At 42.8% G+C, this 24592-nt stretch overlaps 1 protein-coding gene across 5 annotated transcripts in view; it reads right to left on the bottom strand.

The window, feature by feature from the left end:
• Positions 1 to 16962, bottom strand: part of LOC104599434 (putative E3 ubiquitin-protein ligase RING1a) — a 31016-nt gene extending 14054 nt beyond the window's left edge. For 2 of the 5 annotated variants that reach the window (XM_010261970.3, XM_010261971.3), the window contains exons 1-3: positions 16494 to 16962; positions 16329 to 16371; positions 13547 to 13605 (exon numbers count right to left, since the gene is read on the bottom strand). In XM_010261970.3, coding sequence (XP_010260272.1) covers positions 13547 to 13605; positions 16329 to 16371; positions 16494 to 16629 — 238 coding nt within the window. In that variant the 5' untranslated portion in view covers positions 16630 to 16962. Of the gene's footprint in view, positions 1 to 13546; positions 13606 to 14145; positions 14250 to 14908; positions 15095 to 16328; positions 16372 to 16493 lie in introns of those variants that run through there. The other 3 variants (XM_088886910.1, XM_088886911.1, XM_088886912.1) reach the window with 3 other exon arrangements.
• Between the last annotated feature and the right edge of the window lie 7630 nt (positions 16963 to 24592).

The following is a 24592-nucleotide window of genomic DNA, read 5'->3' as shown; positions in this document are numbered from 1 at the left end:
TGACACTGTAGTGCCACCAAGTCGGTTGGGGTGGCTTGTCTCAGCTGCCAGGGTGAGACCCTAGGCACATACAGTATAGGATTAATTGAATCTTTGAACTGGACCAGATTTCCAGTATTGCCCTGGACCTTGGAGATTGATGGGCGAAACTGGAAAGTTACACCCGACCCCTAGACTCGATTATGATACTACACTAGGTGTCGAATTGGGCTGTCTTTGATGTACCAATCAGTGAGATCCTTAGCGGGGGTCAAAACCTGGGTATGTTGGGACAGTCCGAGAATTCATCTGAGTGGGTGATCATAGTGACAGGATCAGCCCCTTTGTCGGACAAAGGTAATGATCGGGGATGCACTCTCACTGATGGAAACCAAGACTGCCGGCAGCCGATTTCAACCGTTGAGATTTGTTTTGCAAAATATATTTTATATAAGATATAAAAGTATATATATGGTTTCTAAAATGTTTGCAAGAAGGTTTTAATTCCCGGGATCCATATAAGTGGAGAGTGCAACACTGTTCCTTGCAGCCGAGGGAGAGGTCCTCTCTTGTCGGGCAGTGTATGATCATTATGGACTGAGAGGTTAAGTGTAAGACCATTGAGGATAACACCTGATGGGCTAATCTTGCATCTGCCCACAGTCCCTGGGTATCTAGGCCACTAGTCCGTTATGGTTATGATCAGGATAGTTACCTGGTGGAAACCTTGACTAGTGAGGAGGATCCCGTGACTTACGCGGAAGCTATGTTGGACATAGATTCCCAGAAGTGGGTGGAGGCCATGAGAGCAGAGATGGACTCAATGGAGGCCAATGGAGTCTGGACTCTAGTAGATCCACCCTCCGGGGTAAAAGCAATCGGTTGCAAATGGATTTACAAGAGGAAGAAGGGCCCCGATGGCAGGATTGAGACCTTCAAGGCTCGTCTAGTGGCGAAAGGGTACACTCAGAAAGAAGGCATCGATTATGAGGAAACCTTTTCGCCTGTGGCCATGCTTAAATCCATTAGGATCCTGTTAGCTATAGCAGCATACCATGATTATGAGATTTGGCAGATGGATGTCAAAACTGCATTCCTGAATGGAGATCTTACTAAAGATATCTATATGCAGCAACCGCAAGGCTTCATTGCTGCAGGTCAGGAAAACATGGTATGTAAACTTAATAGATCCATTTATGGACTTAAGCAAGCTTCTAGAAGTTGGAACATCCGTTTTGACTCTGCTGTCAAATCGTTTGACTTCGAGCAGAATCCGGATGAACCCTGTGTCTACAGGAAGTTCAGTGGAGATAAGGTTACCTTCTTGGTTCTATATGTAGATGACATTCTACTCATTGGGAATGATGTAGGAATGTTAATTACGGTGAAAGTATGGCTTTCACAGCAATTCTCCATGAAAGACCTTGGTTCTGTATCTCTTGACTATTTTATCAATGTAAGCAGATTGGGATAATCCTATTATCCGTTTCGATCTATCTCTATAGAGTCGAAGACCCAGATTTCAGGCCAACCCAGGCACGGAGCATTGGACTGCTGTGAAAAACATACTTAAGTACCTTCGAAGGACAAAAGAGTTTTGTCTGATGTTCGACGGTAGCTCACTACAGATCCAGGGGTTTACAGATGCTAATTTCCAGTCAGACCCAGATGATAGAAAGTCTACATCTGGATATGTTTTCACGATAGGATCGTGTGCTGTTTGCTGGAAAAGCAGCAAACAGGGGTCGACTGCAGACTCCACGACCGAGGCCGAATACATTGCCGCAAGTGAGGCTGCCAAAGAAGCTGTGTGGATGAAGAAGTTCATTCACGAGTTGGGAGTTGTTCCGTCCAGCACATCACCCATCCCATTGTTGTGTGACAACAATGGAGCCATTGCTCAGGCTAAGGAGACACGAGCCCACTCGAAGTCGAAGCACATCGAGAGGAAGTACCACGTACTGCGGGAGATTGTTGGTAGAGGGGACGTCCTGATTCAGAAGGTAGCGTCAGCGGAAAATGTAGCAGACCCATTGACAAAGCCACTATCACAGAAAGTGTTTGAGAAACACGTGGAAAGCATGGGACTCCGGCTAATACCTGATTGGACCTAAGTGCAAGTGGGAGTTGTTAGACAGTTTTGTATGCCCTTAGCTTCAATCAGAATGATGTACTTTATGAGTTTATTGTAAATGAATAAAGATACATATTTGATTCATGTTCCCTTGGTATGTTTCTGTGTAATACCCTTAAACTGGACACTTAATGAGACTCGTGTTAGTTTAGAATGTTCACAGCCAGTGGGTCGGTCTGGGGAGACCTATCCTGACAAGGCTGACACTGTAGTGCCACCAAGTCGGTTGGGGTGGCTTGTCTCAGCTGCCAGGGTGAGACCCTAGGCACATACAGTATAGGATTAATTGAATCTTTGAACTGGACCAGATTTCCAGTATTGCCCTGGACCTTGGAGATTGATGGGCGAAACTGGAAAGTTACACCCGACCCCTAGACTCGATTATGATACTACACTAGGTGTCGAATTGAGCTGTCTTTGATGTACCAATCAGTGAGATCCTTAGCGGGGGTCAAAACCTGGGTATGTTGGGACAGTCCGAGAATTCATCTGAGTGGGTGATCATAGTGACAGGATCAGCCCCTTTGTCGGACAAAGGTAATGATCGGGGATGCACTCTCACTGATGGAAACCAAGACTGTCGGCAGCTGATTTCAACCGTTGAGATTTGTTTTGCAAAATATATTTTATATAAGATATAAAAGTATATATATGGTTTCTAAAATGTTTGCAAGAAGGTTTTAATTCCCAGGATCCATATAAGTGGAGAGTGCAACACTGTTCTTTGCAGCCGAGGGAGAGGTCCTCTCTTGTCAGGCAGTGTATGATCATTATGGACTGAGAGGTTAAGTGTAAGACCATTGAGGATAACACCTGATGGGCTAATCTTGCATCTGCCCACAGTCTCTGGGTGTTACAAGGTGGCTTGGCCCAGGGACCACTTAGTGTAAGTGTTGGGCCCATAGAGCCCATTTGATGGGTTTCAGGGGGTACACTGTCTTCAGCAGTGCATTCGGCCAGGCCTTGTAACAAAGGCTGGGCTGAACCCATGTGGCTGATGTGTAGATCAATGCTTGGGTCCCACGCCATACAAGGAAGAGAGGTCCTCTCTTGTCGGGCAGTGTATGATCATTATGGACTGAGAGGTTAAGTGTAAGACCATTGAGGATAACACCTGATGAGCTAATCTTGCATCTGCCCACAGTCCCTGGGTGTTACAAAGTGGCTTGGCCCAGGGACCACTTAGTGTAAGTGTTGGGCCCATAGAGCCCATTTGATGGGTTTCAGGGGGTACATTGTGTTCAGCAGTGCATTCGGCCAGGCCTTGTAACAAAGGCTGGGCTGAACCCATGTGGCTGATGTGTAGATCAATGCTTGGGTCCCACGCCATACAAGGAAGCCCAACTGGGCAGCAGTTTGGAAGGCTTTTTGAGTACATAACCTTAAATGGGCCTTAAGCCCATTTCGAACTAGGCTGATTTGATCAGTCATTTAAAGGGGGTGAATTCTGAAGTGGGTCAGCTAAAAGGATTGGGCTTAGACCCTATCCACTCAAAGAGTCCAAGATCTAAATGAGATTTAGATCTGGAAACCTCCTAATTAGATTAGGAGATAGCTGATCTGATCTGCAGATAAGATAAGGATTATCCCTTATCACTAAGGGACTTCTAACCCAAATATGATTTGGATTAGCAACTCCTAATCTGATTAGGAGCTTATCCCTTTGAGATTATAAAAGGGGAAGGGGGCGGCAGCCTTTTACATGATCAATAGCATTCTTCTCTTTGAAGAAAGAGAGATTGAGAGATTTCCTGCATACTACGAATTCTCTCCTGCCGCCACCTTCCTGCCATTGCCATTCCTTCAGTTCGATCTCCAGTTCTTGAGAGCAATCAAGATTTGATCTTGATCTCAATCTTTTGGGAAAAGATTGGTTGGAGCTGTACTAACAAGCCGTCCAGTTGATTCTTGTGAAGGGTCAAGTTCTTTTGAAGAACATTGTTGATTCTGCTCCATCCTTCACTGCGCCATCTTCAGTGGGAGCAGATTTTGGATTCTTCCTTGGGCGTGAACACCTCCATTGGGAAATAGTATTTCTCCGTATCAGGTATAATCCTCTCCCACTCCTTTTGGTTCAGATCTGGTTCAGTTTATGGTTCAAGATTGATCCTTGAAAATATGATTTTCTAAATAGGGAATACGATTCCCAGTTGAAGGGAGAGATAAATTTTTGAAATTCGCCCCTTATTCCGCAATCTTTGGGCGTCCATAGGATGGATCTCTCATCCCTTCAGTTTCCTCCTAAGAAGGTACAGTAACCAGAAGTGGACCGTCTATCTACTGGAGATCCTGCATAATCGGCATCTGTATATGCTTCAAGAGTCAGTCCTCCATTTCTTCTGAATAAAATTCATTTTCCTGGATTGGCTTTCAAATAGTGCAGAATTCGATTCGCAACCTGCAGATGAACTTCTTTAGGATTATGCATAATCTGACTTATTACACTTACAGCATATGCAATATCCGGTCGTGTATGTGCAAGATAAATGAGTTTTCCAACTAGTCTTTGGAACATCTCCTTGTCTACACTTGCATTCTCGTTGGCTTCTCCAAGTTTGTGATTGGAATCTATAGACGTGGAAGCTGGTTTACATGCCATATCTCTTGTTTCTCTCAAAAGATCAACAATATACTTTTGTTGAGAGATAAAGATGCCTTGTTTAGAATGTGCAACTTCAATTCCGAGAAAATACTTTAGTCTCCCCAAGTCTTTTATCTCAAATTCTCTGGCAAGGCAGTTTTTCAATGCTTCCTTCTCCTTTTTATCATTCCCAGTAACGATTATATCATCCACATAGACTAATAGTGCAATAACTCCCCCTGAGGCTGTGTGTTTGATAAACAATGTGTGGTCACCTTGACTTTGCTTGTAACCTGTACTCAGCATTACCTTCGTAAACCTTCCAAACCATGCTCTCGGAGATTGTTTGAGACCGTATAGTGCTTTCTTCAACCGACAAACTTTGTTCCCTTTAATGCCTTCTCCAAAACCCGGTGGAATGTCCATGTATATCTCCTCTTCTAGATCACCATTGAGAAACACATTTTTTGCATCAAATTGTTGCAAATCCCAATTATAGTTAGTAGCCAACGAAAGTAACACCCTTACTGTATTCATTTTAGCTACTGGGGCAAAAGTCTCCTGATAATCTACCCCATAAGTCGTGTATATCCCTTGGCTACTAGGCGTGCTCTGTACCTTTCTAATGACCCATCAGATTTGTACTTAATTGTGAACACCCATTTACAACCTACCGTCTTCTTGATTCTTGGTAGATCCACAACTTCCCATGTGTTGTTTTTTTCTAATGCCTCCATTTTCACTCTCATGGCTTTTCTCCACTCCTTATTAGAAAGTGCCTCGACTAGAGTATTAGGAATTGGAATGGTGTTAAGGCTGGCTAGAAAACTTTTATGGGATTTAAAGAATCTTTGGAATGATACATATTTGGCTAAAGGGTACAATGGGCGTTTGGTACATTCTCTGGCTCCTTTCCTCAGTGCAATAGGTAGGTCATACTCATACTCAGACTATGAAGGTGTAGGTTTAGGATCTAAGCATCCCTCAGTTCTAGGATTAGGAGTTGAATCTTGGACTTGCACAGGTTGAGGATCTGGATTTTTCCTCCTAGAGTAAACCTGCATATATCTCACATTATCATGCACATCATTCGTGGGGTTAACAGTGTCCGAATTTGGTTCAATGGTCGGGTTGTTTGACTCTTGTTGAGACTCGGGAATGTGGAGCTCAGAGGAATGTGACTCAGAGGGATGTGATTCTTGACGATTGAATGTCTGTGAGGAGGGTAATACATCTAGGGAGAGTAGATCTGAGGCCTTATCTTCCATTAATGAGGGCTCTCCCTGAAGATAAGGTTGAGTGAAAAAAGATTTTCCTTCCTCAAATGTGACATCGATGGAGGTGTAGAATTTTCTGGTGGCTGGATGATAACATTTATAACCTTTCTGAGTTGGGGAATATCCCAAGAAGACACACCTAATTGCTCGTGGGTCTAATTTTCCCTTATTATGGACATGAACAAAGGCAGTGCAGCCAAAAATTCTTGGTGTGAGATTATTTGAGGCTCGAATATCAGGGTAAAATTGAGAAAGGACTTGTATTGGGCTTCGGTTGTCAAGAACTTTAGATGGTAGTCTATTTATGGTGTAGGCAGCAGTAAGGACAGCTTCCCCCCAATATTGTTTTGGCACCTGATTTTGAAAGAGAAAGGCTCGGGTGGTTTGCAAAAGATGGCCATTTTTTCTCTCAGCTACCCCATTCTGTTGGGGAGTGTTAAAACAGGAGGATTCATGCACAATGCCTTCTTTCTGAAAAAATGGGGACAAATTCTGATTAAAATAATCTGTAGCATTATCAGATCGAAACCTTTTAATTCTCACACCAAACTGAGTTTGGACCATGTTATAAAAGTTGGGAAGAATTGTACCCACATCAGATTTAGACTTAAGAAGAAAAATCCATGTGACCCTCGTGCAATCATCAATAAAGGTGACGAACCATCTGGAACTAGTAATGTTGGGAATTTGAGAAGGGCCCATATATCCGAATGAATCAAATAAAAAGGAGTTGAAGATCTTTTATTGCTGATTGGGAAAGAAACCCTTTTTGTGCTTAGCAAGTTCACAAACATCACAATGAAAGGTTTCAACATCGATTCCTTTAAACAAGAAATGAAACATTGTTTTTAAAATAGGAAATGAAAGATGACCAAAACGGAAATGATGACGCCAAATTAAATCTTCATTGGAGGTAGATAAGAATGACTCGTGTGTGACATGCATAACAGTGTGAGATGATTTGCTGGTTGCTTCAAGGTAGTAGAGTCCATCTCTTTCCTTAGCAAGTCCAATCTTCTTCATCAAAACCTGGTCCTGAAATACACAATAAGAAGGGAAGAACACAACATTGCAGTTCACATCCTAGATGAGTTTATGTATAGAGATAAGGCTAGTGGATAACTTAGGAACATGAAGCACATTTTTAAGTAATAAGGATGGAGTGATTTGAATATTCCCAATCCCTGCCACTGTGGTGAAAGAACCATCAGCAACAGAAATTTTTCTATTACTAGGACAGGGTGTATAGGTGAGAAAATGTAGTGAAGAGGGTGTCATGTGGTCAGTAGCTCCAGAATCAAGAATCCATGGAAGAACACTAGCCGAGGCATGTAATTCTAGAGATAAAGACTCACCTAAGAGAGCAAGAGAGGTAGAACCACTTCCTGGTTTCAAGGATTTCAGGAAGCACCTTAGCCTTTCAATTTCTTCATCATTAAATGGTACCTGACTTGAGTGTTCTTGTTGCGGGGTTGTGGAGACATTATGGGCCTGTTGAACTCCTTTTGAAACTCCTCGATTTCCCCATTCCTTGCTGGATGTGGGAGGTTTCCCATGAAGTTTCCAGCACCGATCTTTCGTGTGTCTGGGCTTCTTGCAATAGGTGCACCAGAGGCTATCGTTAGAGTCATAGGTGGTTGTGTCACGAGCCAAGTTGTGATTGTTCTCACCCTTTGAACCACTGTAACTTCCTCCCCTTGCCACCATGGCTGAGCCTTCGAGATCTTTAGGCTCATGCATGATTCCACGACGGCTTTCCTCAGCTCTGACAAGGGCTATGACTTCATTCAATGGAGGCACTTCTTCTTTGCCAAGAATTTGTATTCAAACCTGATCAAATTCAGCATTCAGTCCGACCAAAAAATCATACACCCTATCTCTTTCAATAAAATTCTTCAAGATCACAGCATCATATGCGCACTTTGTCTTAAGAACCCGATAATGATCAAGCTCATGCCATAAATTTTGCAACAGATTTGCATACTCTGTAACAATCCTGCTCCCTTGTTTGGCCGCCACAGTCTTCACTTTGACCTCATAGACACGAGCAGCATCATGGGCTTTGGCCGCCAGCAGGAAAGGAGAATAAAGGAACACTTCTGGTTACAGATCAGCACTGAAGGCCAGAAGAGAAAAACACAAAAAACTGGCAATGAAGGCCGAAAAAATCTCAAGGTTGACAAGCCTAGAGCTCTGATACCATGTTTTGGAATGGTAGAATACTGATATATTTCATTCTATTGCCAATGGGCATATTTATACAGTAAGCTGCCGCAATAAATAGAAAGAAAGAAAAATAGAAAGAAAGAAAAATAGAAAGAAAAGAAAATAGAAAGAAGAAAAAATAGAAAGAAGAGAAAATAGAAAGTACAAAAATAGAAAGAAAAAATTTTCTAAATCAATCCTTCCACAATCCTAGGAATATAGACAATTCTATTTTCAGATCTGCACTAGTAACCCCACGTTTTCCAACAATATTGATGGTAAGTTTTTTATGGTATGGCTTGCTAAAATATACTACAAATATATGTTAGAAGAGAAATGTTATGAAGCATATATTAGAATTGTCCATGTAGCATCTGATGTAGTATTGAACACATATTGTATCCAGCACAGGCATACTAAGCATATATCAGTATTCAAATATTATATAGTCTACAAAAAGTTGTTGAAGTCAGATCCAATAACCTGTGCTAATTTCTAGGTTCTGGGTTGATCCAGAAGAGAAACATGATAATAGGCTTGGGATAGGAGGAACATCTAGGGTGTTTCAAGGGAGGTTTTATTGGCTTATTCAGGACTAATTGGCTCAGGCAACTCTCCCAAGGCAAAGGCATTACTGCAATGATTGGGGTTCATGGCAGTGTTGAATGCTCATCATGTGGAGGTGGAAAGATATAGTCAGGCATTAATAACTTGGCTCAGAGATGGAAGAACCATGGAGGTTCATTTTGAACCAAGAGTTTGTGGAGATGTTTAAGAAAAGCAATCACTGGGGAGTGTAAATGAAACAAACCAAGAGATATTAGAAAATAAAGAGAATATGGACTGCATTCTTACTGATCATGGACTTCATTCTTAGGGAAATTCAAAGGTGTGTGCCATGGACTTCATTCTTAGGGAGCGGTACATAATTTCAGCTCATTCCCCACAAAGAAAACAGGTGGTCTTTGACTAGAAACCACTGGAAAATGACTGGATAAAGCTTGACTTTCATGGATGTTTGGTAGGCAATCCAGGGTCATCAGATATGCTAGGTGTACAGTGTACCAGTGATTGTTTTGAAGCCACTGTTATGAGTTACTTGGAACCAATTGGGGGAGGGAACTAAACTCCAATCATTACTGCAAGGTCTCAAACTTGGTTTTGCTGCAGTAGAAGAATAACTTAGAAATTTAGGGGGTTATAGAATTGTCATTAGATGGTTGGTAACTTAATTAATTGTGATGGTACTTGGATCCTAAGGCATTAATTGGGAGAATTAAGAGCTTTAGCTTATAGCCTGAATTGCTCATTCAGGTGGATCTCAAGAATAGCAAATTAGATTGCTAACAGACTTGAAAGGGAAAGGAGTGGGTAAACCACACTTGATAGAGGAAATCTAGTCCTGGGATTTAAAGCCTAGGAAAGAGGTTCAAATTGGAAAGAAATTGGGGTTCTTTTTAAGAGGTGAAAAATGAGCAAAAAAATAATTTTGGAATTAGAAGAAAGAAATAAAGGCAGAGTTTAATCGATATATTTTGCTGGAGATGCTTTAAGTGATTTACAGGTTTGAGAGTATGGAAGCTTTGAAGCTTCCAGAGGAGTGTGTGGTTTGCTATTAAAGATGTGGAATTTTTTAATGGAGGGACTTTGGAAATGAAGGTTGTGGAAAAACAATAGAGTTAGAACAATGAAGTGAACTTATTGTGAGAAAAATGTTGGATCATGGTCTAAGTTTTCTTCTTTGTGTAATTTGCTTCAGAAGTAGAAACTGTAATGACTGTTGAGACAATTAGTTGAATAGTGCTCTTGGGTTATGTTGGAATTCTGTTTTAACCGGGGTGTGGTTGAAAGTGTCTCCTATTTTTCTCTCTCACAGATGATTTCTTATTTTAATGAATTTACTTTATTATGTAAAAATTGTTGTATTTTTCTATGGGTCATAACTTGTTATAGCATCCTTTGTTCTTAAACTTTTCAAAGGCAGTTGTCTCCTTTATGCTCATTGTTGGTAAAATCTCTTTGACTGTATTTTTTTATTATTATTGGTAAATCTCTTTGATCATGTTGCTGATTAAAAAAGGCCTGCATAGGTTCAGACACCGGGAGACACTAGATCTCTGATTTCTAATGTGAACATCTCATTCAAGTGGTTCCAGAGACCAACAAACTCATTAGGTCATTTAGTGTTAGATAATTGTACTTTTGTACTCTTTTAGCTTTGCTGGTTACAAAAGCTCTTTGCTCTCTTGTCTTGTCTTCTAATTTTGTTAATGATTGGGGGGGGGGGGGGCGTTAACAAGTTACCATGTAACTTGTTCATTCCTCCCTCCCAAGACCCAACACAAACCCTTTGTGTGGGTAGACCTCAACAAGTTACCATCAATAACTAGGATTGGTAAAAAATATAGAATAAAACAAAGTCAGAAAACTGTCCCTCCGTACTCCTTTTTGAGAGAAAGGTAATGTATTAAAAGAAGATAGAACAAAATATACAAGGCCCTGATCAAAAAGAATTCAAAACAGGGAAAAATACTCAGAAGCTAATTACACTGCAGATCTAGATAGAAAAAGATTCCTAGAATCAAAGAAAGAGTTGAAAGATAAATCCATTAGCTGTCTGTGAACTGCAGCCCATGAGTAGATTCTGCCCCACAAGCCTTTTAAAATTGTATCCACCGTGTATTGTGTTTATTTTCAAACATTCTCCTATTTCTCTCCGTACAAAAAGACCAAATCACTTCTGCCAGAATGACTTCCCACAAGACTTTCCCTTTCTTTACAGACCCTTTAACTGCCAGTTCCAAAAAAGAGATTTCAGGTCTTCGGGGAAATAGAAACTAACATCAAACAGCCCCAAAGCTTTCTCCCAAACCATTCTTGCAAGCTTGCAGTGGAAGAATACATGTTCTGCATCACTCCAGAAATACATAAATCTTACATATAAACAGCATATCTTGATTTAGACTCCAATTACCACTGAAATTATTTTCTGATCTTACTCATTTTTTTATGAGACAGAAAAGGACAAAGACAAGGAAATGTAGCCCAATGGAAAAGCACCCCCAAAAAGATTTACATTCTACCTCATTCCCAAGTCTCTTAAAACCGATGCTGCAACAGGAAAACAACAGAACTATAGAGAATCAAATGCAAAAATGTAAAAAATATTAAGCATAATATTAATTAAAATATAAACTAAAATTAAAAAAAATGTTTAAAAAACTATTATCTCAAATTAAAATACATCAACATAACATGTAAAACATATTTAAAATGAAATTTTAAAAATAAAATCAAGCATAACACATAAAATATATTCAAGCATGTAAAACTCCCAAACTCTCGATCTCTTCATCTGTAACCTGTTTCACCCTTTCAATACAACTCCCTCTATTTTCAACTTTTCCCAGCCACCTAAACATCAGAAAATTCCTCTCCTCCAAAAAGGATAAACCAAGCTTTTTTTTTTTTGATAAGTGGACAAACAAGCACTTTCTACCTGCTTTTCTCTGGCCACTGCCTGATGCAAAGGAAAACCTTGTCCACCATGGTCTTGCTTATTCACTTGTACAATAGCAACAGAGGAGTTAAATCACTAGATCTTATAGTTGCCATTCTTTCTTTTCATCGGTAACGGTTTCTGTTTACACTTATTGCTAACCCATCTATTAGTCCTTAGCAAACTTTGGAATCTATTATAATTTATTCTCAACTTCACAGACAGCTTCTCGGCCTCCCTCATATAGATCTCTATAGTTATCATTCTGTTGCACTACCTAAAAACTCTTGATGGAAATTAACTAAATTAGTTAAGTGAAATCTATATTTATCTTGAATAATTTTAACATTTGATGAAGTATGACAGTTCATTTATACATCCATATTACTTGGTAAGATTATGAACATGAGGATACAACAAAGTACTTTTTAATTTATGTAGTCAGAACAAACATCAAATATTGTGCAGATTGAGTAGAAAACTAAGTAACAGGAGGCCTACCAGAAGCAAGCATGTAATCCTCAGGAATAAACTGGTCATAAGATCGTGCTAAGCAAAAATTATTGCTTCATCCAGTTTTAAAGCAATATTCAGTCAGGAAATAGGCAGGTGAAGAAATTAAGGGGTTTTTATTGTTAAAATAAATTTTATAAAAGAAACAACTGGTTAAAGGATCCAAATAGACATTATAATGTGTCAATACATGTAATATTCATATGACCTCACTGCACTTACAAAAGTTAGCACTATATCTATCTCAGAAAGAGGTTAGAATTGGATGAACAATACCACTAGATACCTCCACTGAAGCATTATAAAGAACGCCATTACCCAATGTTAGTCCCAGTTATATAGGTCTTGGGAGGGGTGGACTGGATATGGACCTAACCTTTGGCACAGAGAGGTCATGTTTCATGTTATTGTGCATACAGCAATAACCATGACATATAAGGATATCTTCCTCCTGATGCGTATGCTCAGGTTTCTCATTTATATTTATTAAACAGTTGAGTATGTAATAAATACCATTCTTCATTCATCAAAAAATAAATAAATACCATTCTTCCCAGGAGTGTTTTAAAAGCGCAAGGCACAGGGGCCAATTTGCGCCTGAGGTGCAAGGCGCAAGGTGAGGCGTGCACCTTTTTGAAGCAAGGCGCAAAAAAATGCTAAAAATGAAAAAAAAAAGTCAGAAAATTCAAAAAAATCAAAAAATATTAAACATAATATTAATAAAAAATATAAACGTAAATTTTAAAATAAATGTTTTAAAAAACCTATTATCTAAAATTAAAATACATAAACATAACATGTAAAGCATATTCAAATGAAAATTTAAAAATAAAATCAAACATATAAAACATTTTCAAGCATGTAAAACCCACAATCTCTTTTTTTCCTCAATTGCATTACTTCATGTAGCTAATGTGATGTAAAATACATTACATTCCTGATTCTACAAGCCTCCTTAAATTCTTAGTTCTCACACAAAAAATAATGATATTATAATTTTAATTGCTTTTTAAGAAGATATTTTATTAGGATGAATGAATGAACAACATTAGCAAATAGGGGATTCTTGGAGCAGAAAAGCGTGAATAGGATGAATGAATGAACAACATTAGCAAATAGAGGGTTCTTGGAGCAGAAAAGCGTGAAATTTTCAAAAGGCGCATGCCTGGGCTGAGGCACAAGGCACATCAAGCACACTTTTGATGTGCATACCCTAAAATGTGCCTCACCTGTGCGCCTAGGCGTGCCTTTTGAATCACTGCTTCCCAGTGATAAGATGTAACCAGCACTGATGACTTAGTTTACCAGCACATTTGTTGGGACCAGATTTTGTCAAGTAAAAGCCCAAATAATCATACCTAGGCATATTGGGCATTGCACTTCTTTGCGCACATCTGATAACCTTACTAAAACAAATCTGCAAACAAAGACCAAGAAACAAATCGCAATTAGATTATAGATAAAAACTTTCTTCAATGCATGCTAATAAACATGTTTAGGGGTTGATTAATTGAAAAGCACATGAATCCTTGCCAGAAATATGAAGCTTGTACTTTTTTAGCTACAGCAATAGAAGAAGACCAAGAAAAGTCAAAGGTCTTTCCTTATATTCAGTCCTCACCATTTTTCCTTGCAGCTAAAAGAAAGTTCAATAGAAAAGGAGAAGAGATACAAAGATCGTAACAAACAACAAAGAAAGTACCCAGGAAACCCATCACACCAGAAGGAAGACAGCTCTATACAAATCCTATCTCAGCCCACTCAATTTTCTGTAATTTCACAAACATCCATAATCAAATACACACTGTGTATGATAATACTGGTCATGTACACCACAGGCCGACAGATGAAGTGACAGGAAACTGCAATGGTGCAGGTTAAAAACACTAACAAGGACAAGCCAAGCCAAAAGAAAAAATGCATTTGGGAAACTAAGCAATCCTGCTAGTAACAGCACCTATAATGTAATAGTGGAGTAGAATCAATACAGACATCCTCAAAAAAGTTGGGGTAAGGCTTGTTTGATGAAGAAGAGTCAATGTGGTGGATTAAACGATTTACCTACAAAATTAAGATGTTAAAATAGCAATATCTTCTCTAACATAAATTAAACAAAGGTTGACTTTTGTTGTATCTCACACATCCTAGCAAGATGGTCAGTATAATAGTGGAGCAGAAGTAATGCAGCTAACCCTGAAGGTTGGGATAAGGATTACATGATGATGTAACAGAGATAGGCTATTAGTTATATGTCAATTGACTAACACAATACGATGTTAAATACCTATGTCTTGTCAAATGTAAACTAAACTAAGAATCTATCTTTTTGTTCTACTCCATGCATTCTAACAAGACAGTAATTAGAATATACATATCTTTTTACATATGGATCAACTTAATGAATACAACACATGCAACAATGTGGCTAAGAGTCTAAGACCACCATTCAGCATGGACAACAGATTCCCAGAATCTTTTGAATAGGCACTTGATATTTAATACATATTTCCCTCTGTATGGCTTTATTTGTTTATTTTTTGAGAAGTAAATTATCAATTCACTAAGAAAATAAAATGTGTACAATCAGAGGCTGTACAAAGGAAAGTATCAAAGTACAAAAATCATTCAGACCACTATCCCATTGGGAATTACAAACAGACTTCCAAATCAAAAAAGAGAATTATAGAAAGAACTGTCAACAGTTAACTTTGCTAAAGAACCTTTGTTTTAAAGCATCCTTGAGTTTCTTTCTTGCCATATCGACCAGAAGACTGCACCTGGAATCAATTGCCATAAAGTTTTCCCTTTCTTACTTAAGCCATGTATCCACCACCCTTTCACAAAAGCCACCACTGATGCCAGGCAGCTACTTCTGAATGCAAAGATCCTAAAAGCCCTCTGCATAGCTTTTTAGTAATGAACAACAACGCATCTACTGAGGATTTTGTATGGGCCTCAAATACCAGTTCAGAAATATGAAAAACTAAAATCCAAAAGCAGTGAACTTAGTTCTCAAACTGGAATAAGCACCTTATAATTGATAAGCATGCATACAAACTATTAAAGAACAGAATTAAAATATTTGATCTCTTGATATAGTCCAGATTAGGAGACTAATTGAAGAGAGCAATATTCTAAAGATGAAAAACTGATTACAGATGTTGGAAGTTGAATAAAAAAGCTGCATCTTATTGCATCATATACTTATACACATGGAAATGTCTAATCAAGTGAGCAAGGATCAAAATCTTGGTACAATAAGTTGGTTTGTCAAGTCAACTACATTCAGCCAATTCCCCCGTTATTGAATTTCTCTATATTTTCAAAAAAAAAAAAGAGAAAAATATTTATGCACACGCATATATACACAAACAAGCTCATAGCATGATACGCACTCACACTTCAATTAAACAGGCAAAAAGGAAAAGAACAAAGAATTCCCCACAATTTCCTCAAACTACCATAATTCAGTCCACACAAGATCCACCATAACAGACTGGCTGATGTGTGAACAATTTAACGAGAACGATGATGAACTTGCAGGGCATCTCTTTATAGAACGCATTAGAACATGGGCCCTAAACAAATATTGCTAAATTACAAGGATGGCACACTCTATGTGGGTCATTCCGTCGCGGCTAGAGTAATGCATAACTAACCTCCGACTTGACTTGGTTCGAACATGGAGCTCTATGGATCGACAAACAGCAATGCAAATACAAGTTTGAATAGAACAGAGAAAAAGGGGAGCAGCAACATACAGACTCAGCTACGCCAAAAAGAAACTCGAATTGGAAGTATCGGACCTACCAAATATAGATAGATCGTTCATGCAACCGAACCAAAGACTCGCGACGTCGAAAGGACATCATCATCGACGATATCCAAATACAAAAGAAAACACCACCCACATTCAGGGAGAAATGCTATCTTCCCATAACAGAGGAGATAGAAAAAAACCCAAGTCAAAGGAGCCACGAAAGGCTGGTAAGAAAAGCTAAAGACGATAAGTAAAATAGTAACACATTGAGATCCCCTTACACACCCCCACCCCATACAACACACCAACTATAATATTGCGCACAAGGGAGACGAAAGGGTGACAGAGGTACAAGGGAAAGAGGAAATGAGATAACGTACTCGTCTTTATCTCCGCCACTGGACGAAGGGCTTCCATCGAAATCTGAGAAATGGCAAATACACGGAACGATCATGAACCGGAAAACCCAATTTCAATTTCTGTGTAGAAACAAATAACAAGTGAAAGCAGGTTATTTTAACATGAGATGAGAATGGAATACGTACCCTCTTCTCCATCATCGTCTTCGTCCACTCCTTCTTCCCTGTGTGACTGGTTTTGGTGGTGGTTTTGCTGTTGATAGTGGTGGCGCTGTTGGGATTCCTCCTCTAGATTCTCCGAAGAACGTTTCTGCGCAGGCATTGCGTCTTCCCGTAAAGAGGATTACATAAAAAAGCACACGAAAATAGAGAAACTCTTCTTCTGAGCTCCCTCGTTGGTGGTGCTTTGTTTGCAACTCTCTACTGCATGTTCATGGCTTCGCTTTTGCAGGAGGTAAGACAAGAAGAAGTGAGAAACGCCGATGGAGAGAGAGGGGTAAGGGGCGTGACCGGCTGACCGCTTGAGCAAGCTCGTCTCGCTGGAGCGATCTCGCCGGAATTATCAATATATTACGGCGACAAAGCACATGCACCAAAAAATTTCTCTTCTCTCATGCCCTTCGCTGGCTGGGGGGGTAAGAATTTCTGTGATGGGGGTCTTTTAGTAAATTTAACACGACTTGCGTCTACAGATTAGAATCATTTTAGATCGGTCGCCGGCGGACTTGTCCTGAGCTCCTTTTTTCAATTTATTATTATTATACGTGGATAAGAATTAAGAAATTTCATATCCGTATCTGTCAATTTTTGAAAAGGATAAGGGTAGAAGTGGTATTACAGTTTTGGATGGCACACGCTTTGCACGTGACCCTAGGTTCCCAGTTGTACACGTGGTCGCTGTTTGAGTGTAGTCGGGTTAGTGCGAGGCTGTGAGCTCGTCCGAGTAGCAACTGCTTTTGCTTAATGCTTATGTTCGGCTGCTCTCCTTGCTTCGTTGCTTGTCATCATTGGTCCCGTTCAAATGTTCAATCATTTCTCTACTTACTTATGTGAAGTTGTGAACTACCCTCAGTGGACCCAAACAACCCTCCTGAAAATGTGAAAATTAGGACTTAGGAGCAAAACCAAAGTGGGCTTTGGGCCCATACCGTTTTTGTCCCGTTACCCCTCCCTCTTTTGTGTGGAAAGTTGGCCCAATAATATTACACCCATCAAAATGGAAAATCCTCAAGAAGTTTCAGGGGTTATCGTTATGTGATAATTCAGCTAAAGTAGACAATGAAATAGTATCAACAAAGATAATCCAAAAGCTGAATCATCTGAATCTACGATTGAAACACCAGGTGTTTAGGTTGAGTTAGTAGAGAGATGAACATAAAAATGTGGGGTCGAAAAACAGACTGGCCTGGGACCTGGGTTGAGGCCCATCTGGAGTCTTAATCAGCTCATCACTTGGGTTGCCTGCCTACATTGGATTTCGTCTCATCTATATTCTCTTCTTCTCTTTGTTATTTCATTTTCTTATATCTATTGGATCTTGTGCTTTGGATTGTGGCTTGTGGGAAAGGAAAATGCACAAAAAAAGTGCTTTAAAAAAGCATAGATATAAAGCTTAAATACTTTTATGCCCCCTAAGGTACCAACCCAACCCAACATTATATTAAGTAAAATACATGAAGTTCAAGTTAGGCCAAGTTGACTAAGGTACCAACCCAACATTATATTATAATAAATTGAGGTACATTATGATGATGTGCAATCCGATCGGTCCTATCTGCTGGTTACCTCGCCTCTGATGAAATTGGAGGTGCCTGAAACAAGGAAGAAAATGGAGACTTTCGGGGAGGAACCCGGTTGGAACACTCCGAAGCTCAAGTTAATGCTCTTGAGAAGGCAAGGGAAATGAGAAACTTCAAGACCAGAAAGCATAGAAATCACATACCTCATTCTTTGGGAGATGGGGGCCTTTTATAATCACTTGTACACTCACTCCCATACCTCTGCCAGATCGGGTATCATTACCTCCACCAAATCGGGTGTCATCATCTCTGCCAGACGCTAGTTTGGGTGTCATATCCTCTGTCAGTCGCCAGTTCGGGTGTCATTATCTCTTTCAGACGCCAGTTCAGATGTCATAACCTCTGCCAGTTGCCAGTTCGGGTGTCATAACCGCCACTGTCTTCCTTGTTAGGGTCGTCTCTGCCACGTCTGAGATGGCGGTGACAGGTGGCCGTTGGAGGGCGGCTGCCATGTGTCGGACCCCTGATCAGTCAGGCACGCCACCCCCGTGTACGGGCTTCCTTGGCATCAGGTACGGTTGTTCAGTTAGGCGACTTGGAGCCGAAGTGGTGCGCGAGGTGAAGTCTTGAGTTCGGATAGAAGTGTGGCACGAACTGCCCCGGGGTGGGTCAGCTCGGGTTTATGACCTTTGCGCTCCTTGTAAGGCTCAGGACCTCTAAGGGAGAGCTCGGGTTCTTCCTTGGGGAGCTCGGGTTGCAGGTCCCTTTTTTGGGGGAGCTCGGGACTCCTCTTCTCGGATCTCGGGTTGTGGGCCCGCTGCTGTGTCAAGCTGGCGCTTCTACTAGGTCACTCTCGGTTGCTTCCACGTGTCGCGTGGCCAAGGGGTCGGGCCAAATCTCCCTCCATCAATTGCCCCCCACTCCCCGTGCCCGGGGTCCTGACCCGGCGTCGGGAGTTCACGGGATGACGGGTGGATTTGCCTCGTGACGCTTTGGCCTTGGTTTGGAACTTCTCCGGCCTGACCTGCTTGTCTTCTTGGCCCGATCAGGGTTGGCCTGGTTCGACCGGGGGTCAATCCTGGGTTGCGTGCAGCTCCTGCGCGGACGCCAAACGATTTTAAATTTTTGAACGTCAAAAACGCGCGCCAAACTGACTTCTCCTCGGGAGGCGTGCAGCCGGTTTTGCGGGGAGCCATTGGATGGTTTCGATCTTGGTCGTTGATGCGCGAGTACAGTGGCTATAAATAGTGGGGGGGCCCTGGTCACTTTCCTTCGCCATTCTTTAGCATTCGTTCCTTGAGCTCGCGTCCAAGGTTGTCAGCTCACGTCATCTTTCGTAGTCCGGTAGTTTTTCCTGGTGAGTCCTCAGCCTTCTTTTTGATCCAATGTCTAGCTCGGGTAGTTTAGATAGTCCTCTGGGGGGTCAAATGCTGGTTTTACGAACCGAGCTGCTGCCCCTAACAGCCTTAGTGAGTCCGGCGGGGCCCGAGGTAGAGCTCGAGGAAGAGCTCGAGCTCAAGCCCGTAGGCCGAGTCACCTTGGGTAACTTGGAATCCACCTCCCGTCGAGGTCAGGTGCCAGATAAGTTTGGGCCTTCCACTATGACGCCCGAGAGGCTTTGGTCCCTTATCGCTTAGTATAACCTGCCCGGGGAGTATACTTATATTTTACCCTCGGGCGACTTTCCTTGGGAGCACGGTCCGGACAAGATCGTGATATTCCAGGAGCAGATTGTTGTCGGGCTGCGCCTTCCTTTCCATCCCCTTATCGTCGAGGTCATGAATCACTTCGGCATTACTGTCGGTCAGCTCCACCCGAACTCCATTCGTAACCTTGTTGGGACCATCTCCCTTTGTTGCGAACACTGCCTTCCATTGGACTTGGAAATCTTTTCCGCCATTCTTATGCTTAAGAAGCAAGCGGGTCCCCTGCCCGGGCGTAGGTGGGCCTACTACTTGTCTCCTCGTCCGAGGTTCAAGCTTTTGCACGATCTTCCGAATAAGGTCCCGGCATGGAAGAGGGACTACTTCATGGTTCGAAGTGCTACGGGGTGGCCGTTTCCTACCGAGTGGGGATTGGTTGTTCCTGACCCCAGTGTCACGTTAGACGAAGATACGGTGAAGGGCCTCTAGGACTGGGCCCGACTTGGGCTCAAATGCGAAGTCTACTTAACGGAGGCCAAGCTTATTCAAGCTGGTCTGAGTTCGGGTAGGTTTCTTGCTCAAATGCAAAGTCTACTTTTGCTTTTGTTTTTATTATCGTCTTTTGACACCGAGCTCCTTTTTGCTGGGGAGCCCGAAGTGGCCCCTCCAGTTCAGGAAGCGGCAGGGTTCCCCTATGCCAATACTGCTTATACCCGGGCTGTGCCTTCAGGCTCGGGAAGTCACGATGAGCTACGCTCTCCAAAAAAGTAAGAAGGCTACTTGCCTTGAGGAGGTCGTGGCGTGGGCCGATCTTCCTACGAATCTCATAGTTGCGCGTGTTGCATCTCACGCCATGGTGGTAAGTCGAAGTAGTTTATTTTTACCGAGCTGATTTGTTCTCGTTTTGGCAGGTGAACTCCTCTATCCACGCTTTGGCAATCCAGGTGGAGAGGGGCTTGAAGCAAGCACAAGCTGCCGAAGAGGCTTCCCGCGCTGCGCGAGTCGAGTTGACGAGGTCTCGGAGGAAAAACGAGGCCTTAGGATTGGTGGTGAAACACATGGCGGACCTGAAGCTGGACCTGGAGCATCAGGTCGGGTATCTTCAGGATGATATCAGGGAGAAGACTGAGATCTTCTCTCAGGCTGTCGAGGAGGCGAAGGTGAAGGCTGTTAGTGATTACATCGCTTCGCCGCGCTTTGATGACATGATGGTGGGCTCGTACAAAAGGGGTTTCAAGTTGAGCCGATGGATGATAAGTAATACATACCACGAGCTCGACATTAGCGCCATAACCACTTCGTGCATCACTCCGGAAATGGCTGCCGCAGCTGATGATGACGCGGATTCTGAAGACGAAGCGGGACCTTCGGGTATTGTCGAAGTCCCTTCCGAAGAAGAGGAAGATGTACCCCCGGGCCTGTGAGGTCATCGCTGTTGTTTTTTGTTTTTTTGTTTTTTGGATAAAGTGTAAACAAGATTATTTTGCAATGAATAGTCCCCCTTTTTTGGCGAAGTGTTGGTCAGTCATTTTCTTTTTTCGCCGAGCTGACTATGTTGCCGAACTGCTAGACTTAGGCCCCGAGGCGAGTTAACATAGTAAGGCTATACGCCCGACCTGTTCTCCGCCCGGGTTAGTTAACATAAGCTGAATTGGGCCCTGGGCTATGCACCTCGGGATCCATACTCGTGCAGCTTGCTTCATTGATGAGGTGTCGAGGTCATCTTTAGCTCGGTATTCTGGCCCTTAGGCTCTGGTAGTGGCTCATGGTCTGCTTAGTTTGATCATTTATAGGTAAAATTGTCTTAAGTTGACGATGTTCCATGCCCAGGATATCTGTTTACCTTCCAGAGTCTCGAGCTCGTATGCCCCCCCAAATGCTCTCTTTACTCGGTAGGGTCCTTCTCAGTTCGGCCCGAGTTTGCCAACCTCGGGCTCAAGTACCATGACCTTGCGGAGAACCAGGTCGCCAACGCGGAAGTTTCGTCTCTTAACTTTGGATTTGTAGTATCGAGCTACCCTTTGTTGGTACGCTGTGGTCCTGATGTATGCGAGGTCCCTCATCTCGTCAAGTAGGTTGAGGTTGGTACGTAGCTCGTCGTTATTAGTATTGTCGCTGTATGCTTCCAACCGAAGTGAGGGGATTTCGATTTTGGCTGGGATGACTGCCTCCGTGTCATAGGTGAGGTTGAAGGGAGTTTCTCCGGTGGTGGTCTTCTCTGTAGTTCGGTATGCCCATAGGACGCTGGGCAGCTCGTCTGCCTATAACCCTTTAGCTCGGTCTAGCCTGGCTCTTAGTCCACGGAGGATAGCTCTGTTCGTGACTTCTGCCTGACCGTTTGCTTGTGGGTGCGCAACCGACGTGAAGTTTTGTCGGATCCCCATGTCTTGGCACCACTCTTGGAATTTGATGTCCTCGAACTGCTTGCCATTGTCGGAGATTAGCACCCGAGGTAGCCCGAAGTGGCACACTATGTTCTTCTAGAAGAAGTTCTGGACGTTTTGAGCTGTAATGGTTACGAGAGTTTCGGCTTCAACCCACTTGGTGAAGGTACTTGAGGTCGGCGGCGGGCTGGTGGTGAATATTGGCGTGCTTTTGGCACTTCTCGCACTTCCTGACTAGCCCGACGGCGTCTGTTTCATTATTGACCATTAGTACCCCTGTCGTAGTGCCTTCTGAGCGATGGCCCTGCCCCCCAGGTGTCCACAACATAGGCCTTCATGAATGTCGTGGAGTACGAGCTCGGCTTCAGGAGGCCGCAAGCAGCGCAGGTAGGGGAGTGTGTAGGATTTTCGACACAGCCGTCCGTCTATTATGATGTACTTGGCCGCTTGACGCTCTACTCTCCTGGTGGCGTTGCGATCTGCGGGGAGGGTTCCGTGTAGCAGGAAGCTCGCGAGTGGATCAATCCAGCTCGGTTTTGCTTGGGCGACAGGAGCGACCTCCTCTGCCCCTCGGAGAATGCTAGGCCGAGGTAAGTCCTCTATGTACACAGTTCTCATGGTGTTGTCACTGGTGCTAGCTAGTCAGGACAGGGCGTCGGCCTCAGCGTTCTCTAACCTTGGGATTTGCTTGATGAAGTGTGATTGGAAGCTAAGCAGAGCCTTTTTTACCTTTGCCAAATAAGTGATCATAGTTAGCTCGCGGGCTTCGTATTCCCCTGTAACTTGGTTGACCACAAGCTAGGAATCGCTGCAGATAACTATGTATTTTTCCTTTACCTCTTGCGCCAAGGCTAGCCTGGCTATCAATGCCTCGTATTCTACCTCATTGTTGGATGCCGCAAACTCAAAGCGTAGCGCGTACTCCAGTTTCGTGCCACTCGGACCATGGAGAACTACACCGGCTCCGCTGCCCTGCTGGTTTGAGGAGCCATCTACGTGAAGGATCCAGGGCTCTTCATCCCAGTTCACGCTCGGCCTAACCAGGAGAGATACCGAACTGGGTGCGACCTCACAGGGCTCGAACTCAACCGGCCTGGGAGCACCGAGCTCACCCGAACTGGGAGCCTCGTGCTTAATCGGGCTAAGGACCTTAGAGCTGAACGTGCATTCTGCAACAAAATCCGCCAAGGCTTGAGCTTTGATAGCGGTTCGTGGCTTGTACTGGAGGTTGTACTCACTAAGTTCGATGGCCCATTTCGTCAATCGACCAGAGACCTCGGGCCTGAGTAATACTTGCCTCAAGGGTTTGTCGGTGAGGATGATGACGGTATGGGCTTGAAAATACGGACGGAGTTTGTGGGTCACAATGACCAGCGCATAGGCTAGCTTTTCTATCTCCAGATATCTTGTTTCTGCTCCCTGCAATATTTTACTAACATAGTAGATGGGTCGTTGGACCCGATCTGCTTCCTTTATCTGTACCGAACTGACCACTTCGTCTTTTGCCGAGAGGTACAGTTCTAAAACATTGCCCTCTTCGGGCCGGGTCAACACTGGGATACTGGAGAGGTATCTTTTGAGCTCCTCAAATGCGAGTTGGCATTCCGGGTTCCACTCGAACCCTTTGCTTTTCATTGCCTTGAAGAAGGACAGGCAACGGTCTGTTGATTTAGACATAAAATGACTTAGAGCGGCTATTCTGTCGTTTAATCTCTGAATCTCTTTTACTTTTCGGGGTGGTCTCATATCTTGGACGGCTTTTATTTTGTCCGAGTTGGCCTCAATATCGCGCCGGTTGACGATGTACCCTAAAAACTTACCCGATGTGACATCGAAGACACACTTGTTTGGGTTTAGTTTCATACTAAATTGACGCTGAATTTGAAAGACAGAATGCAAATCTTGTATTAATTCATGCGAAAACTGTGTCTTGACGACCATGTCGTCTACATAACATTCTATCTTTGTGGCAATTAAGGGTTGAAACAATTTATTCACAAGCCTTTGAAAGGTTGCCCCAGCATTTTTCAGCCCGAAGGGCATAACCTTGTAGTAGTACAGGCCGAACTTGGTTATGAAGGCGGTTTTTTCCTTGTCGGACGGGCCCATCCTGATTTGGTTGTAGCCCGAGTAGGCATCCAGGAAGCTTAGCAACTCGTGTCCCGAGGTTGCGTCCACTAGGCGGTCGATCCTGGGGAAGGGGAAGCAATCTTTTGGGCAAGCTCAGTTCAGGTCAGTGTAGTTGACACACATGCGCCACTTTTCATTTGCCTTTTTTACCAGAACGGGGTTGGCTACCCAGCTCGGGTAATGAACTTCCCTTATGAAGTCTGCTGCGAGGAGCTTCTCGACCTCCTCATCGACCGCCCTCCAGCGTTTTGGGGCAGAGTTGCGTTTCTTCTGCCTAATGGGCCTAACTACAAGGTCAGTATTGAGCTTGTGAGTTATGAGCTTAGGGTCTATGCCGGGCATTTCTGTCGCGAACCAAGCGAAAACATCTAAGTTATTGAGTAAGAAGC

Source organism: Nelumbo nucifera, chromosome 1, assembly GCF_055504915.1.
Source record: "Nelumbo nucifera cultivar China Antique chromosome 1, China Antique-T2T, whole genome shotgun sequence".
In the NCBI taxonomy this organism is placed as follows: Eukaryota; Viridiplantae; Streptophyta; class Magnoliopsida; order Proteales; family Nelumbonaceae; genus Nelumbo; species Nelumbo nucifera.
The sequence above is the reverse complement of the archived record's forward strand: the minus strand, read 5'-3'. Positions and strand labels throughout refer to the sequence as shown.